This window comes from Canis lupus, chromosome 9 (genome assembly GCF_003254725.2).
Source record: "Canis lupus dingo isolate Sandy chromosome 9, ASM325472v2, whole genome shotgun sequence".
In the NCBI taxonomy this organism is placed as follows: Eukaryota; Metazoa; Chordata; class Mammalia; order Carnivora; family Canidae; genus Canis; species Canis lupus.
This window is the reverse complement of record NC_064251.1, coordinates 24,784,141-24,802,109: the sequence shown is the minus strand read 5'-3', so window position 1 is coordinate 24,802,109 and position 17,969 is coordinate 24,784,141. Positions and strand designations below refer to the sequence as shown.

The 17,969-nt window shown below is 57.7% G+C and overlaps 1 protein-coding gene and 1 long non-coding RNA gene across 23 annotated transcripts in view; one reads left to right on the top strand and one right to left on the bottom strand.

Annotated features, from left to right (window-relative positions):
* Positions 1 to 17,969, bottom strand: part of SRCIN1 (SRC kinase signaling inhibitor 1) — a 69,593-nt gene that overhangs the window by 35,047 nt on the left and 16,577 nt on the right. For 12 of the 21 annotated variants that reach the window (XM_049114752.1, XM_049114754.1, XM_049114751.1 and 9 more), the window contains 2 exons: positions 7,251 to 7,552; positions 4,086 to 4,184 (listed from right to left, as the gene is read on the bottom strand). In XM_049114752.1, the coding sequence (XP_048970709.1) occupies positions 4,086 to 4,184; positions 7,251 to 7,529 (378 nt within the window). In that variant the 5' untranslated portion in view covers positions 7,530 to 7,552. Of the gene's footprint in view, positions 1 to 1,869; positions 1,996 to 4,085; positions 4,185 to 4,290; positions 4,312 to 7,250; positions 7,553 to 17,969 lie in introns of those variants that run through there. The other 9 variants (XM_049114747.1, XM_049114748.1, XM_049114750.1 and 6 more) reach the window with 5 other exon arrangements.
* Positions 4,604 to 11,452, top strand: LOC125755826 (uncharacterized). Of its 2 annotated transcripts, none has more exons than XR_007413200.1 (5): positions 4,604 to 4,815; positions 6,194 to 6,251; positions 6,960 to 7,041; positions 9,956 to 10,027; positions 11,137 to 11,452. It is a non-coding gene; the product is annotated as an uncharacterized LOC125755826 (long non-coding RNA). The 2 variants fall into 2 exon arrangements; XR_007413199.1 differs by having other exon boundaries at positions 6,797 to 7,041.

Genomic DNA, 17,969 nt, shown 5'->3' with positions numbered 1-17,969 from the left:
CGCGTAGCATCAGTGCCACAAGAAAGCCAGAAAGCCCCACTAGAGGGTAACAACGGAAGAGTTGCTGCACTTGTGCTTGGCAAACTCATGGTAAGGCTGAGATCAGACTTCTGAGACTTTAGGCCCTGGCCCGTAGAGCACACTGAGTAGATCCTAGCCCCTCTGGCCTCTCTGGAAAGTGGGAGGAAAGATCCTCCTTTATGTTGGCCCCACTAGGGATAAGACACATGGTCTCCTGGCAACTCAGTGTCTTTGGGGGGATGGGGGGAGACAACTGGGGAGAAGTCATTAGGAATGCTGTCTGTCCTCTGTTGCTGTCTCTTTCCAGGGTGTTAAACCCAAGGGACGGCCTTGGGTCACTGAGAGCAGAGGAGGAGCTCTTAGCACCCCATTGGCTAAGGTGAGGTTCTCCCCATCCAACCTCCTCACCCTTTTCCTAGTAGTCTGGTCCTCCTGTGTACCTAACACAATGCCTGGTATGTAGTAGGCCCTCAACAAATATTTGACCATGAATGAAGGCGAAGGAAATAGGACCAGCCCATAGGAGGAGGGGGATGTCTCTGAATACGCTCCTCTGGCATCACTCCCGCCATCTCCTGGCACCCAGCGCCGCTCAGCCTTCTAGGCCTTTTCCCCGGGAGTTTCCTAGCACCAAAAACCCCCTGGAAGGAGGGCAAAAGACAAGAAGAGCCCAAGTTGGCCTCTCTTCCCCAGCAAAGCTCTCCCATACCAGACAGAAACTCTCCCCCTCCCCCATACTCAGGGAGTGGTCTCCCCTTCCCAGAGGACAGTGAGAAGGTGGAAAAAAGAAAGGTTTGAGTGGGAGAGCCCTTGCGGAGGGCGATCACTTGTAGGAAAGAGTCTTACAGGAGCAGGGAGCAAAATGAGAGGTGTTCTAAAGGATTAGGCTTGGAAGCCAACCATTCACTCTAGGGACAAGGCTTTCAGAAATGAGGGAGGGGAGCTTCCCAGAGACCCAAGAAAGCGAGGCCAGGGAGTCCTCCAACTCCTCGGTGAGAAGAGGAAATAGCTTCTTCCCTCTGGGGGCTGAGGAGTTAACCCCTGCCCTTCCTCACCTCAGTGCCCTTAGTGGGGTTCTTCTCTCTCCCTGCAGCTGATCCTTCCAACCCCCTCCCAGGCACGAGCCCTGGGAGGCGCGGGGCCTAGCCCCTCACCCCCCACCCCCGGGAGCCCAAGCCCAGTCAGCCCCGGTCCTGCTTCCCGGGTCTCTCCCTTCCTCTTCAGGCAGGCATCCCCCCTGTAGGCTAGGTGAGTGGCGTGACCCCTCCTTGACCTCGAGCCCAGACGACGACGCAACCTCCTGGGAGGGAGGACAACCAAATAGGTCGCACCTCTGGCTCCTTATCCCTAGGCTCCGCGTGCACCGGCGCACACACCCACCTCTCAACTCCTGCGAACACGCGTCCACGTAAACAGGCGCCCCTCAGCCTGGGGCTATCTAACGTGCCCCCGCGTGGCCAGCCTCCCACCACCCCGCACATGCACGACCCTCCCCCCACGGCACCCTCATCTCCTCCCCCTCCCCGGTGCAGAGCGCGTGGAGGGGGGCGGCACTGCGGGACCTGCGCGGCGCCGGGGGCAAGGGCGCACCCCAGGAAGGTCATGACTTTCCGAGATTGGGGGAGAGGGCGCCAGCCGCATTTTGGGGTGGGGGGGCCGGCCCACGCGGAAGGCGGCGAACACGGTGGGGGAGGGGTGGGGGCGTTTCTGGGGACTGGGAACCGCAACGGCCTGCCCGCCTCCCACCCCCGGACCGCCCCTCGGAGCCGCGGGGCCGCCCCCATCCCCGTGCCCCACCGCCCGCGGAACCCCGCGGCGGCCCCGGCCCCCGCAGCCGCTCCTCCTTACCTGCGGCCACAGGTGTACGCGCGGGGCCCCCAGGCCCAGGTCCGCGTCAGGCGCGGGAGGGAGGGCGGCCCCCTACTCCCACCCGCCCGGGCTCTCCCCGCCCCCGGCCGCCTCCGCAGCCTCCGCCGCCGCCGCCGGTGCCCTTTGCTGCAATGCGAGAGCCGCCGCCGCCGAGCCGGCCCGGGCCCCGGTCGCCCCGGTAACCGCGACTCCACCTGGCGCGGCGCGGCGCGCCGCCGAGCACATCCTCTCCCCGGCCCCCTCCCCCGGCGCGGCCCCGCCGGCGCAGCCCCGCCGAGGATCGGCGGAGGCTGGTGGCTGCGTCGCCGCGGTCACCCGATACGCCGGCCGGCCGCCCGGGACTCGGGTTGCAGAAGGAGGGAGGGAGGTTAGGCAGCCTGGTGGAAGCGGGGGAGGGGCTGCGGCTCGGAGTCTAGGCTCTGGTCCTCTCCCAGGGCCCTCTTCAGCCTCCCACTCCCAAAGGTCTGGCCAAGGGGTGGGGGGTGGGGGGTGGGGGAGTGTGTCCTGCCTCCCGACCTGTCACCCTCCGAGATCATGGCCTCTCCCCATCAGGGTGTCAGGGTGCACTGCTCCCCTCCTCAGCTGTCCTGTGACTCAATCCCCAGCTAAGTCTGGGAGGCCTAGGACGCCTGAGCTTCCCCGATGGCCTCTGACCCTGCTCTGCTGTGCAACTCTGGCATTTGCTGACCATCTCTGATCCTACACTTTACATAAAGGAGCCTCAGACTCAGCCATGGAGGTGTGATGAGTACCAAGCAGCAAGTGATGACAAGATCCTATGAACGTCCGCTTTCCTCTGTAATCACAAAGCCCTGGGGTCAGGATCTCCTCAAACTCTGATGGAATTTCCTCCATCAGAGCAAATCCCAGATGCAGACAGGCCTAGAGCCCCATGACCTAGGACAACTGACCTCACCAAGTTCAGCCTCACGCCTCTCCATCACCCCAACCATATCTAGTGCCAAGACATGTCATCTGGAGAGGGCCTCTGTATGTCCCAGGCGCATCGCACCTGTCCACTGCCCCATCACCATTCCTGTCCCAGCCCCCTTTTTGGTCTCTACTTGCACTTGGCCACTTAGGACAAGTCTGTCCCACTTGCCATCCAGCCTTGGGGGCAGACACACCTTTGTTCCCCAAAGTTCAGTCAAGATGGAGCTGAAAGCCAAGAAGGGAAGTGGGCGGAATGCCTTGTGGGTGATGCCAAGTGTGCCAATCTGTTGCCAGACTTGAGTTACACTCCGCTAAAACGTCCGGTCCGTGCTTGGGAGCCTCATCCTTTCCTAGGCTGTCACATCTATCCTTCTGATCCTTCTTGAAAAAGTCAAGCCTTGCTACCTGTCCCCAGGGGCAGCAGGGTATGTGAGAAAATGAAGCCAGTACCCATTCTACTCCTTGGACTCCTCTTTTCTGTGTCTCCTCTGCCTCCTACAACTGAACACCCTCAAGCCAAGGCCCCCTCTTCAGGGCTTGCCCCCTCCCTGGCTGCAACTCAGACTCCCTGGCCCTTCCTCCCTGCTGGGGCCCCAGATGCCTCTTTTTCTCCCCATGGCAATATCCAGGCCTGAGCTGGAAGCCCAAGCCCTGCCTGAGTGTGTCCCTGTCTGAGCTGAGATCTGTCTTCCCACCAGGGAAACTGAGGCTTGACGAGGAATCAGGGAACAAATTCAGAACAAATGGCTAGATGCCAAAGTCCTCTGAAAAATTGGAAACTAAGTCTTGAACATACCAAGAAAAGTAATAGAGAAACATTGTGAAGAACTTCCTGATGGTGAGACCTCAGGGGAACAAACGCTGGGTCCACTCAGAGATGGAAAGATAGGGTGGGGGGGATCTGGGAGTGAGGTGGTCTGCAGGGGGATACAGAGCATAAGAGTCTCCTGAAAACCAATAGGATGAGGGTGGATACTCCTGTTCAAAGGAGGAAAGAATCCAAATTTTTTTTTCAAAACTTGAGTATTCCCCTTCAAAAATTCCTTCCCCAAAGACAAACCTTTAGGGAGGTAGTGGCAAGAATTAGACAATCAGGAGGGAGTACAGGGCTTAGGAGTCCTCTGAAATGGGGGGGGGGGGTCCTACATAAGAGAAAGGAATGCAAAATTAAAATCCTAGATATCCCCCCTCCAAAAAAAAAGTGTTCCCCAAGCCAAACTCTGCCAGGGTTTGGGGGGCATGGGGGCTTGTGCATGACTCACCTGGGCCGGCTGGCCAGCCCCGGAGGGGGCGGAGTCGCCATGGAGGTGGGAGCAGAGGGAGCTGAGGAGGCACACGGGGTCCACGGTCCAGCCGCCAACCTGTGTGTGCGAAGGGGGGGACACCCCATTAGGGGGAGCGGGCAGGAGCCGCTGGGAGACTGTGATGGGCCAGGGAGGGACATTTCTGGGGCAAACTTTGGCATACCCCAGAGGGACCCTGCAACACTGGCTAGTCCCTTTTCGAGGGTGGATCTCTAACTAGAGCCCCTGGTCTGTTTCTTATTGTTTCTCTTCTGCCTGACTGGGAGGTCCCTGAGCCCTGGAGAGGGCCTCCTCCATCAGATACTCCTGAATTTCTTTTCTTCAGTTCTTGACTGCCTCCCGGGATGCTCTGCCCGGGAGCTGTTCCTCACCTGTCGGCTCCTCCAGCTCCTCTCCCTCCGCACTGAAGATGTCATCTCCTACCTCACAGAGATCGGAACCATTCCGCAGGGGTCCTCACCCCCATGTGCCACTGTCCTAACAGCACCTCTTTCTTCCCTGCCATCTCCCACCCCAGGGCCACCCCACACCTAAGGCTTGAAACCCATCACCTCCTGATTTCCCTCTTCTCCACAGCCCTCTCCCCCCTCGGCATCCCCAAATCCATTCATCTTCATTCATCCTGCTGACATTCACCCAGCTGGCACTATCCTTAGGCGCCAGGCCCTCCTTGGCCAGAGAACTGCCTGTAGGTCTTACCCACTCACACTCTACCGGGGGGGAATGAATGAGTGAATGAACAAAGGAATGAATTTGTGAGTGAGTTGCTGTGCTTTGACTCATCTAGTAGAGGAGTATTTGCTGAGTGCCTCCCTGTGCCAGTGAATTTGCCAGACACGTCTGAGGCCCTTAGACACACCCCCACCTTCCCTCTTGGGCCTGCTGCCCCTTGAGGCCATCACCCCCTCTATCTTCATCGTTTTATGGCCAAAACTCCCAGACAGATCTGTGTCCCAGGGCGTGCTCTCTCACCACCTCCAAACACCTCAACCCCTAAAACGAACCATGACCTCGCCACATCACAAGAGACGAGGGGTACCCTCCAGACCCACAGATCCCATCCAGTCCTAATGGCTGTTTCTCACTCCCCAGCGCTGCCCCCACAGCTTCTGAAGTGCAAGTGGTCCTCCTGCTGGGCCTTTCTCTTCTTCCTCAAGATGGAGAGAATGTTCCTGGCTCCTCCTCCCCACTTTCATGGCCCTCTCCCCTCTCAGACTCCATCCTGCCTTGGTGGCCAGGCTTATGCCCCAAGTCCCACTGCCATTCTGCCTTGATCATCATGCTGAAGCTGTGGTCCCTTCAGAATCCCAGGCTGTACCTATGGCGCGCCTGATGGACATCCCTGCTCTGCAACTCACCTCCCATATTGCTGTCTCCCACCCCCACCCTCAAAGTGTCCCTCCCACCCTCTTATTTCTCCCAGGGCACCGCATCTCCCTGCTACCCAGGTTTTCTGTCTTTGGCTCCTCCCTCCAGGCAGCAAATAAGCTTTGCTCAACTTCCCCATCCTTTCCCTTAGTCCTCCCTAACACATTCTCTTCCCCCGCCTCCTTCCCCTCCCTCCAGTCCCCCTTTTGTCCTCTCCTATTCACCATCCAAAAACAACCACAGCCCTCCTAGCTCCCACCATCTGGCCCCACTTTTCCAGTCTGCCCCCACATCTCCCACTGCCTCCCGCCCTGAGCCTTCTGCACCAGCCAGGTGGGTCTCTGTACCCATCCCCAGACCGACTCAGAACCATGCTCACTTCCCATCTTCCCAGCTCCTAAAGCAGCATGCTCTTCCTCGATGCCCATTCACACCCTTTTCATCCTTCTAAGCCTCATTTAGATACCTCTTCCTGTAGAAAGCCTTTCCTGACCAGGCCTGCCTGCCTGGTGTCCCCTTCTCTAAACCCTCTACTGACTGTGCCCTTCCCACTCAAGTGTAACCATCCTTTCCCCCACCTCCAGATCACAAATGCCCCTGCCCCCTCCTCCCAAGCCAGCACACCAGAAGGAACCCACTGAGAGGGGCACCCTGAGGGTGAGGGCCATATTTCCAACTGCAAGTCTCCCTTATTCCAGCCAGAACTCTGCTCCCAGGAGGACCCTAAAGCTGGAAAAGGACAAGACAGAACTGGAGGTGACTTGAGGGGCACCAATGTGTCCTTGTTCCCTTCTGTGACAATAGGAGTGGGGACACCCTTCCCGTTTCTCAGCCACACCCAGCAGCACGTAGAAGGGGGACGGAGCAAGACTGACACCCCCAGTCCCTACTGAAACAGTGTGGATGGGATGTACCTCCCTCCCCTCCTCTGCTTCTCCTGGAGTGTACAAGGCCTAGGTCTCCGCAGCCATCAAGGCATCTCGCCAATGTGATACTGTAGGCAGAAGGCTAGTCCCAAGAGAGAACTTTCCCACAGACAAGAAGGTGATACTTGGATGGAGAGGTGCATCCAGGCAACCAAGAATCTGGGAGAGGTTTACAAGTGAAGCATCCTACCCCACACAGAAGGAGGCAGGCTCTGGTCCAGAAGCAAGGACCCTGACTCCTCTGTAAGGCTTATTGATGGCAGGAGAGAAACCAAGGCAGCCTCTAGCTCAAAGTCACACAGCGAGTCTTGGGGCGGAAGGAATAAGGAAGGAGGAGGTCAAAAGTCCCAGGAGTTGTGGGCTCTGTTCTTGCAGGGGCTGGGGCCACATCAGATCCAGCCTACTGAGGCTCCCAAGGGGGCCACATCTAGAGGTGCCACCCCAGTCTCAACTCCAGGTGGGCCGGGCCTTCAGGCTCCTAACAGTTGGTCCCCAAGACTGTTTCCTCTTCCTCCCCACCACTTCTTTGGCGTCCAAGACAACCTTCCCCCGCTTCAGCCCAGTCCAACCGCCTCTCTGCGTCTCTGCCAGCGCTCCCCACTCCAGGACCGCAGGCAAAGGTTTGGAGGCTGAGCCCCCATCCCTTTCCTCCCCAGGCTCCAGAAAAGGCCAACCAGGGCAACTCCCAGACCGGCCCGTCCCTTCCTCCACCTCCTTCCTTCTAGCTCCCTCCCCAGATGCCTCTCAGAACAGGGAGGAGCCTGGGGGCCGGGCAGCGGGGAGCACGGGCTCAGACCCCTCCCCAGCCCACAGCCAGCCCCCCACTCACCTGCTCTCGAATCCTGTCCTGCTGACCCCGCAGGGCCAGGGCGTGCTGGGGGTACTTGTTCTTCAGGTGGTCCATGAAGGCATCGCGCTTGCGGTCGGCGTCCGCCTTCTGGAGCCCGCTGAGCGCCTCCAGGCTCTGGGCGGCGATCACCGTGTGCCGCCGCTCGGACGTGTGCACTAGCCCCACGTTGGAGAAGCGCCGGCCCCCGCTGCCCGCGCCGCCCCCGCCCCCCAGGGTCCGGTACTCCCGCGGGTACTCGGCATCGTCCGCAGACAGCATAGGGGGGCTGCTCCGCTCCGGATCTGCGAGAGGGGAGAGGGCACGGCGGGGTCACCGGGCGCCCGGTGGGGCTGCCCAGCCCTCACCAGGGTCCCTGCGGGGGCGGGGCTGAGGCAGGGACTGCCCCCTGCAAGAGCAGGGTCCGACTTTGTGCTCTTTTCCGGGCGGGTTTGGAAGGGTAATGACTGCAGGGGGGTGCTGTTTTTTGAGGCCAAGGAGGGGTTGGACGCAGGGGTCCTGAACATCTCTGGCCATGCGTCCCCTTCCTCCTTCCTAGAGCTGGTGTGAACAGGTGAGGGAAGGGGAGTTTCCTTTAGATGGTTCCTGAAAGATGTGGAAAGGAGCCAGTTCAGTCTTCCTTTCAGGAGCATCCTCTAAGGAGGGGTGTGTGTGTGTGTGTGTGTGTGTGTGTGTGTGTACGTGCTAACCTCCTCCCTCAGACTAGCATGTCCAGGACACACTTGTCCTAAATGCAGGGGATTGGCTTGGAAAGGGGCCAGGACTAAGATGCCGGGGGCAGGAGTAATGGTGGAAGGATTTGGAGGCCCAGGGTCTGGGGCATGGGACCCCCACTTTTCCCTCCCTTCCCAGAGACAGACAGACAGACAGGGGAGGCTGGGTACAGAGAGGACAGTGAGAGAGAGACAGATTTGGGACAAACTCAAAGGAGAAAGAAAGCAGACAGAACAGCTCAAGCCCTCCCCCTGGGACCCTCCCTTTTTTCAGTCTCCCCTCCCAACACACACACACACACACACACACATACACACACACAAGTTCAAGACCTTTAAGGGATGCACAGGGGACAAAAGACAGTACAGAAGCAGAAAAAAAAAAGAGAAGGCCGGGGGTTGAGGTCCCCATGCAGAATTCTGAATCCTTTTCCCATATGCCCACCATCCCTGAGCTGCTGGCCTCACCAGGCCCAGCCTTGCTGTCTCCTGTCCTCCAACCTCAAAGCTGACTTTACAGAGCCCCAGCAGGGGACAGTGATTCCAGAGTGCCACCCTCACCAGATGCCAGGTGTCTCCCCACTAGGAGACAAATGCAGTCTCACCGGCGTACCTCCCGAGCCCCACAATCCACTAGTCTCAAAGCCACACCCCCAAGCGTAACCTAGGTCTGGGGGTGTCAGGCGCTTCAGCAAACATGTGAACCTCCACACAAGGGCTGACTCGCCGCCGGGCCACCTGGGGCAAAGAAGAGGAAGCTGGGGATCCTGGGACCCAGCCAGATTCCGTCCAGCACCAAGCCACCTCGGCCCCCTTCCTCCACACATCCATTGTGCATTAGGCCTGCCGCCAGGCCTCACTCACCTCCTGTGCTCCACAGGAGGAAAGGAGAGATTCAGCCACATTTCAGGAAAAGCCACCCCTTCCCCAGTACGCGTGTGCATGTGCACACACACACACACACACACTCCTCCCCAGGCTTTATGGCTGAAGCATGTAGATCTGGGGGACAGAGACTTTGAGGCCCCAGCACCTCCCACCAAAACTAAAGGAAGAATGACTTCCACAGACACAAATTCCATGGCTTCCAAAGGCCTGATGAGCCACCATCATCATGATGTATGAGCCTCTCAGCACCCCTTTTGGGGGATTATCACAGTGGCCCCATTTCAGAGATGGGGCTGCCGAGGTCACAGAAGTCCAACGACATGCCCAAAGCCACAGTGAGTGGTAGAGGCTAGATTTGACCCCAATATCTATTAGGTTAGCCCCATCCCCTCCCATCACACTTTCTCAACAAATGTCTATTGACAGAACAATGGCAACACCACTCAGCACTAGGTGCTCCTCTCTGTTTATCTCACCTGTCCCCAGCCTGGCACTGCGTCTGGGGTCTCTCCTGTCTCCCCCACCACCCCATACCAGGCATCTGTCCCTTTCATTGTAGTCATCACCCTCTGGCATGCTCCCCAAAGTAAGGTTCAGATTCACAAGAGCTGTCTTTGGCAGGAACAGTTTCATATTCTAATACTTATACCTTTATTTTCATAAGAATTAGGAAACCCCAGATAGAAAGTCCAACCACTGATGCCATGGATATTATTCCTGGGGATGGTAAAGAGATAAGACTTCCTTTTAAGTAAATTTATTTAGATTCAAAGAGAGTTAATGAAAAACATTGCGTTAATATGGTGCAGAGAGTCCCTGATCTGGAGGGAATTCCCGAAGATGGCCCCTGATTGAGTGGGGCTGGGAACCCTGGGACCATCTTCAGGAAGGCCTAGTCTCTGCCCTCAAGATACTGCTGACAATCTAGGGGACCACTGAATGTGGCTGAAAAGGAGTGACCTGAATAATCATCCAGGAGAAGGAGAGACAGGATGGGGATGCTCTAGACACCAGAGAAATAGCCCCAACCAGAGTCGGGGGGCTGCCTCCCATGAGCTTTAACCTCTGTCTTCCGCTTACCCTCAGCACCAGAGATTTGCATTGGGTACAACTGAGTAGGAGGAGACCATCCATGGCCATTGGCCTCTCTCTGCCCAGGTAGGGTGGATTCCGCCCATGGGGCTTGCTGCTGGAATCCCAGGTCTAGAGTTTGGCCCAGCCCTGCCCAGAGCCAGAGGGACTTCTCTCCTTGTGCCAGACAGCCAGGCTCACAGTGCCCTCCAAGGGCTCTGGACACACAGGTGCAGGGGACAGGTCTCCGGTTCTCATTCCCCGCCCCGTGCCTTCCTGCCCTCTGGGACCCAGAAGAGCTGCTCAGCCCCATCCCCACCCTCCATGCCTGCACCTGCTTCCCTGGCTCCTAGGGGGAGGTCTCAACATGTCTGGGCTGAGACAGAGACAAGCAAGAACTATGGGAGGCCCAGGGGTCACCCAGGGTCTCCCAGGTTGGTTAAAGGGGCAAGACTAGACTGGCAAGGAGGGGTCTGGGCTACTAGAGCCGGCAGTGGAGGGGAAGCAGCTGCGGACAGTGGACATGTGCTTGCAGCCCTATTTATGACTGCAGTCCCATAAATCTCACTGTGGGTGGCGGTGGCGAGGAGGGGGCTGCCCAGCAGCCTGAACAGAGGGAGAGTAGAGCAAGGACTGTCCCTGCCTTCTTGAGGTCAGGGCTCAGCCGGCAGGTACCCAGGCATTGGTGGAGGGAGGAGTCCGGGGTGAGGCAGAAGCTCGATTCTGGGGGGTGGCAGAGAGAGGGGCAGGGGCAGGAAAGACAATTTGCTATCTCTGAGGGGTGGTGGGAAGGAGGGGCTTTGATCTGCAAAGCTGTAACATGTCTTTAAGAACCTTTGAGAGCCTCAGCTTTATTTAGCAAAGACAGAAACTAGCTGAGGTGGGGTGGGGAGGTGTCTGGGTGTCTCAGTCCATTAAGGGTCTGCTTTCAGCTCAGAGCTTGATTAAGGGGTCCTGGGATCGAGCCTTGTGTCAGGCTCCCTGCTCAACGGAGAGGCTGCTTCTCCCTCTCCCTCCGCAGCTCCCCCTCCTTGTTCCTCTCTCTCTCTCTCTCTTTCTCTCTCTCTCTCCCCATCTCTCTGTCAAATAAATAAATAAATAGTCTTTTTTTTTTAAAGAAGAAAGACAGAACCTAGCTGGGGTGGGAGAGGGGAGATGAGGCTCCTGCTCTGTGCTCGGTTCACTCCTTTCTGCAGGGTGCCAGCTGACTGAGGACTGACCTGGGCTTCTGGACTGTGGGGCCATCCTGTTACCCCTGAGGTCAGGGCACTGGGAGAAGAGAACCCCGAGCCTGAGCTATGCTGGGTTTTAAGTCAGCTCCTTGGGATCCCTGGGTGGCGCAGCGGTTTGGCGCCTGCCTTTGGCCCAGGGCGCGATCCTGGAGACCCGGGATCGAATCCCACATCGGGCTCCCGGTGCATGGAGCCTGCTTCTCCCTCTGCCTGTGTCTCTGCCTCTCTCTCTCTCTCTGTGACTATCATAAATAAAAAAAATAAAATAAAATAAATTAAGTCAGCTCCTTTACCTGAAAGACCCTGGGGCTAGCTGTTCATTTATTTACTCATTCAGTCAACAGGTCCTTTCCTTCTCGGAGCCTGAGGGAATTAATCTGTAAAATGGGGACAGTAACCTCTAAACCCTGTCCCTGTCTTGCTGACCACCCCCCCCCCCAAACTGGCAAGACAATGGAGGAGAAAATGTGTTCTTTTGAATTAAAGATATTCCTGGCACATTGGCTATTGGGCCCTAGCAGGACAGCCTTCCCGTTGCTCCTGCTCCAGCTACCACCAAGTCCCCGGACTGGCCCTGACCCTCCCCAGACTGAGCAGCTCAGTGCAAAGTCCAGGAGATCGATTCCAATCTAGCAAGCAGCAGGCTCTGGGCACCCCGGTCCGAGCAGATCAACGCTTCCCGTTCAGTGGCAGGGGGCAGTGAGGGGTCCGTATGGGCAGGGGTCTTCGGGGGTGGCAGAGGGGACAGATGGGACAGAGAGGCCTTGATGGGTAAGCAGGCTGGGGATTGAAGGACCATGAAGGGTGGAGGCTGGGGAGCCAGAGAAAAAAGCTGGGGTCAGAGGATTTGCCAGCCAATCATAATTTTTGAGTCAGAGACCCAAGCCCTGGAGAAGATGCCTGAGACTGGTGCAATCCAGTTCAGAACGAGGGGGAGGGAAAGTGGGGAGAGGGGTTCTGTGACTCTCAGCTCAGCCTTCCCAGCCTGGGTCTGGGGGAAGGGCCAGACCTGTGGCTGGGGTGACAGGAGGTGGTGGGCGCCTCCCAGTGGCCAGAGGGGGATAAGGGCGCAGGCGCTTGGGAAGACAGCCACATTGTTGTTTTCTGCCGCCAGTTCCAAATTCCACCTTTATTTATGAGCCTGATTTATTTTTATCCTCCTCTGCATTCTTTTACATGAGATCACTGTAACTCATGATGAGAATTAAGATCCCCAAGTTTTAGTGACACCATCTCACTAGCCATCGAGCCCATCTCCACCTAGTGTCTTTACCCCAGATGTCACTACTGTCCTCTGGCTGCCACTGGGCAACATTCACACATGACATCATCTTCAGAGGAAGAGAATGTGGAGAAGAGAAGGGGGGAGGGAGAGGGAAGAAGAGCAAGGAAGGGAAGGAAGTAGACGAAAGAAGGAAGCTACAAGGTGCAAAAAAGAGAAGTCTCTCTCTGAGGTCCCTGCCGTGAGGACCCCCAAGCTCAAAACCCAGAGTTTAGGTCCCTGGCTCCCTCCTCCCAGAGATCAGGAAGCTGGATGAGGCCCCTCCCATGAGGACCTGAGAGGGCTCCCAGGCGTGCCCCATCCATCACCTGGGCAGAGATGGGGGCCGGGTACCAGCTCAGGGAGCCCACAGGTCCTCGGGGCCAGATCCCAGTGAGGCCTGAGCAGGGCAAGAGAAGGGGTGCATGGAGACTCCTGGAAGAGTGGAGGGCCTGGCTCAGACCATAAAGTGCTTTACACACACACACACACACACACATGCATACACACACATACACACACACATGCAGCTCGAGGCTCCCCCACTCCCACTGTCTGCAGCCAAACAAGAGGAGTCCAAGTCACCCAGAAGGAGCCCCGAGGCGGCTGCCACCGTCAATTGTGCCTGACATCTCCATCCTACTGGGTGCCTGCTGCAATCAGGAAGCACGCTGTGCTGGGAGGTAAGAGGCCAGAGGTCAAAGGTCAAGCTTGGCAGAGGGTCCAGGAACCTAGAGCAGGTAAGGTGATCATCCCTCGCCTCACTCCACCCCCTCCCCTTGAAGGAACGGACCTGTCTGTCTTTGGGTGCCCCTGGCCCTGTGCTCCTTGCATGCCCCTGCCCCTCGTCCCTGCTATCTGTCTGTAGGTCCCTGGAGCAGAAGCCCATCTGTGTCTGTTTTCTAAAACCATCTTTTCCGCCCCATACCACAGCAACCAAAGTCATTTTCCGGGCAATTGCCTTTCTGTAAACATTCCTGTGTAATATCCCCCCAAATTGCTAATGCCCAGCGCCCTGTTGAGTCTCCCTGTCACTCCAACCAGAACCTCAGAGACTGGCAGGGGGGGTGGAGGGAGGGGGGATAGGAGGAAGGGCGATTGGAGGGGAAGAGGGAGTTGGACCAAGGATTAGGGACAGGGCTTCATGTCCAGTTCCTGGCACAGAGTGGGGGCTGGAAGCCCCCATACCTGCCCCTGTTTCCCTATTCCTCACCAACCCAGCAGCACCTTCCTGAGTGTCAGGCCACCTCAGGACAGCCTGTCTGGTCTGGGGGGCAAGACAGAGAGGAAGGAGGAGGGGAACCCATGAAAGGGAGGCCAGGGAGCGAAGGGAGCCATCTTGAAAGCATGGGGCAGATGGTTAGACAATAAAGGTGACTTCCCAGTGCCTAGGAGCAGAGGCACCAGGGAGGCAGGGGCAAGGCCAGGCAAGCTGTTATCCCTGGGTCCCCCTGAGGTGTCAGACGGGTGGACAGAGAAGTAGGAGGAGGCCAGGTGGAGCCCATCCCCCATAGATGGACCACTTCTTGGAGGCTGCCTTAGTGGGGAGAAAGTGGGCTGGACAAGAAGGCAACAGAGGCAGGGTGGTCCCTGGCTGATGCTCCTCCTCAACCCCCAGCACTGATCTACAGAGCCACATGGGGAAGGGCCTGGGGTAGGTTAGTTCTCCTTGAAGTACAACCAGGGAAACTGAGGATCAGGGAGGTTGGGTGACTTCAGAAGAATCACCAAACGGACTCCCTTCCCTCAGGCTGGGACGGAGTGGGGGAGCCTGGGGGATGGCGCTGGAAAGCGGGGGACTAGGACTGTGGCCCCTGCCCCTGCCCACAGAGCCCTTCCACCCCTGTGCCCAGGGAGCTCTGCTACCCCAGCCCCCAGGGAAGCTGGGGCGGAGACTCAGGAGGGGTGTGGGGCAGGGAACAACAGAGCCCGGGAGGGAGCCAGGTGGCAGGGGAGGGTGCAGGGCACTGCCAGTCACAGCTTCACGCAGGCAGAAAAACACAAACCAATTTGCGTAGATTTAAAACCCACTGAAGGCTACTTAGTTGGTAAACGAGTTGGAATCGAATTAAAGGACCTCCTTGGAGCTGCGGGGAGGAGCCCTCACCTGCCCAGGAGGAGCCATTGCAGGGGAGTCTGGGTCCCAGGTGCCCCCAGCAGAACTTCTGGGGCTCTCTCTGGGGAGAGGGAATTTGAGAGAGAACGGGTGTTGGGCTCCCCGAAGGTATGGCAAGCACTGCCCCAGCCAGATGCTCCCTCTGCCAGTTTCCCGTCTCATCCATCCCTCGCCAGACTCTCCTGCCGATTCTCTCCACCTGCTCGGGCTCAGGGCAGGGCTGCACGTCCTCTACCAGGGACACTAGTGTAGGACCCTGGTTACCTCATTCGGTTGGAAGCTGCCTCAGGGCAAGGTCTTAGCCTCCTCCCTCAGACTGGAGGCCTCCTTGATGGGAGAGCTACCACTCCATCCAGATGGGGTGGTCTTGCAGGACAGAATGGGGTGGGGGAAGGAGGCCATCAGGCCACCTCAGGAGAGGGGTGGGGACCTGGGGGCCATCAAACCATGTCAGGCTTGGTGTCAGTGACATCTCCACCAGCCACCCTGGCTCTGCATGGCTGTGGAGTCCTTGCTTCCTTCTACCTGTTGCCCTCTCCCATCAGTGGGCAGGAGTGACATCTCCAGCCTGTTCTGTGTACCCCTGCCTGTATCTTGAAAAGCAGTCTCTGCGACTCCTCCAGCCAAATGCCTTTCACAGGAAGGAAACAAAGGCCCAGAGAGTGGACCTGACCCAGTCATACCGGAGCTGGAGACAGAGCCAGAAGTGGAACCCAGGCATCCTGGACCCCAGGGACGAGGATTTTTTCCATTCCACTATGCCACTTCCCAGAAGGCGATTGCCAGGAGAGCCACCACCACCCCCTCCCCCCCCAGGCCCCAAGCCCCAGGAGGACATAGACTAACAATCTCCTTAGGAGGACTCGGCGGCTGCAAGGTAGAAAACATGCTAGAGCATCCTGAGCTCCAGAGAGAAGAGCTATGGGTCATGGCCAGCCACAAACCTAGGCATCCACCCCATCCCGGGGGAAGCTCACCACACAGAAATCAGGGGCCCCACATAGCACCCTGACCACACTCCTCAAACAAGACTTCCCCTTGCTGCAAAAGGGCCAGAAGCCAGCCACTTGACAAGAAGGCCAGATAAACAACCTTCCCTCTTTCCCCTGCACCATCCCACTCCGCAAACAGGCAAAGCTATGACGTTACCAAAAATCAATTTGGGGGTGAGAAAGCTCTGTTCAAACCTAGCTCTGCCGCTAACCAGTTGTGTGACCTTGAGCAGGTTAGCAGCCTCCTTGAGCCTCAGTCCTCTCATTTGTTTAAAAAAAAATAAAAAGCTAATAACACCCAGTAGACAGGCACACAGGTTGTGCACTGAATAAAGGCACCAGCCTAGGGGGCAAGTGGGAGGCAGTTCCTTCCCCATCGGCCTGATTCCCTGATTTCCTTTCACCCCACTGTCAGAGTTTTATCAGACCCAGCACTGAAGGGTTTTGATTTTTTGCTACTAATGAAGATCTGGCTAATTGACTTTCCTGGGAACGGAGGGGGCGGAGATGCAGAGGGGAGCGTATCACCCTCTGTCTGAAGCTGTTGCTGGAAAAGCTGGGACCAGCCCTGGCGTGGGCCCACGTGGCGCCGCGTTAACAAGCTAACTCCTGCATGGCATCTCCACCATCACGCGCCGCGGGAAGGTGTCCTGTCAGCTCTCCGTCTCCTTGGAGAGGCAGCCGAGAGGAACACAGGCTGAGAGGAAGGAAACACAAGACGGTGGGAAGGGAGGGACATGGGCACCTGTCCCCCAGCTCTGCCACCACTCTGAAGAGGCTGCCAGAGCTCCTGCTCTCCCAAGGGGCACTGGAGCCTCAGGGTGCTATGGCCAGGGCAGCCAGCACGGACAGAGGGACCTCACCCCTAAAGTTGCCTTGGGCCAAAAGCATGCTTAGAGGAGGGGACCTCCTGTTCCCAGGGGGAGACATCCCAACCTATTGGAAATGAGGGGCCCATCCATCACTCCCACCTTCCCACGGGGAAGTTGTCAATATCCAGTGTTCAGCGAGGGCCTCCTAGATGTTGGGCAGGAGCCCCAGACTTGCTAGATCCCTCCACATCTTCCACAGAGACACCATCCTTCTTGGGGTCAGACTCTCTCTAGGAGGCGCTTTCTCTGCCAGCACCCAGACAGCTCCCTCAGCCACCAGAACCACCAGGGTCCTGGTATCTCCAGATGCCAAGCGCATGCTCAGCAGCTCAGGCACACGCTCCTGCTCACTCACCCTATCGGCATCATACTTGTGCACCATGGTGCATGCCCACTTGCCCAGTACCCGCTCACCAACATGTGTCCAGCCACAAACTGCCTCATCTGCACTCGCCACGGGCATCTACACGCAGATGGGCACACCCAGGCCCAGCCAGGACCCAGGTCACCCAGACGCCACCCTGACTCACCATTTTGCCGTCTCAGATGCCATATGGACAGACAGCACACTGTGCGGTGTAGACACATCATGTACATTTAAGGACACCTCCCACCCCCCGAGAGATCACAGTGCATCCAGAGGCTACCTCAAGTGCCAGGTCAATCCATCTCCAGCTTGGAGTGTGAGACAGTGGGGACCCCATTTGCCTTTCCTGAATCCAGCTACACCTCAGGGAAGCAACTTCCTTGGCCTCTCTCCTGCTTTGCCAGGTTCAGGGCTTCCTTGCTAAAGTGCTCGAATTCCTTTTTGAAATAGAGGGATGGGTATAAACCTCAAGGCACCTCCACTCTGACGGTTGTTTAATCAAAAGGCGATGCCAAGGACAGAGCACCCTCAGCCTTTGCTCTACCTCTACAGGTGCTCAGGGGGAGGAGCCATGTGCCTTTGACCCTCTTCCACCTGCTGCGAAAGGTGAAGCTGGGGCCACTGGGCTCCAGGGCTCAACCCTCACGTCATGGGTTAATTACTCTACTGCCTAGCAAGCTGACAGAGAACAAACAGACAAATCTGCATCATATTATTCCTCTCCCTGGGGACACCAGGTTGGGACCAGAGAGCCTCTGGAGAGTCGAGGCCCAAGCGGAGGTGGGAGAAGGCAGGAGACCCCGCAGATTTCCTGCCTGACCTGGGAAGCCAGATCAGATACCACAGGCATCTTTCAGAATTTGTCCCTGTTGTGTCACCTGAACCCTCCCACCAGAGCAGATCCAGGAAGTCAGAGCACAGGCTGGAAAGCAAGCAATAAAGTCTCCCCTTCCATCTGCAAGACTGGAAGCCTCCAACCTTCTCTTCACAAGTAAACCACCCGTCCATTGAAGTGATGAGGGGTAAGCTGGGCACCAGGCCCACTGGGTGCTGTGGGAGACGCCAACCGGCCGAGTGCCACTGCCCCCAACAACAGTGCACATCACCCCCCACCCCCGGACAGTCTGCGAGGGCTCGGTGGCCAGTGCTTACTCAGTTCTCAGGGTCCCCTTGTCAGGTTCCTCTCTCT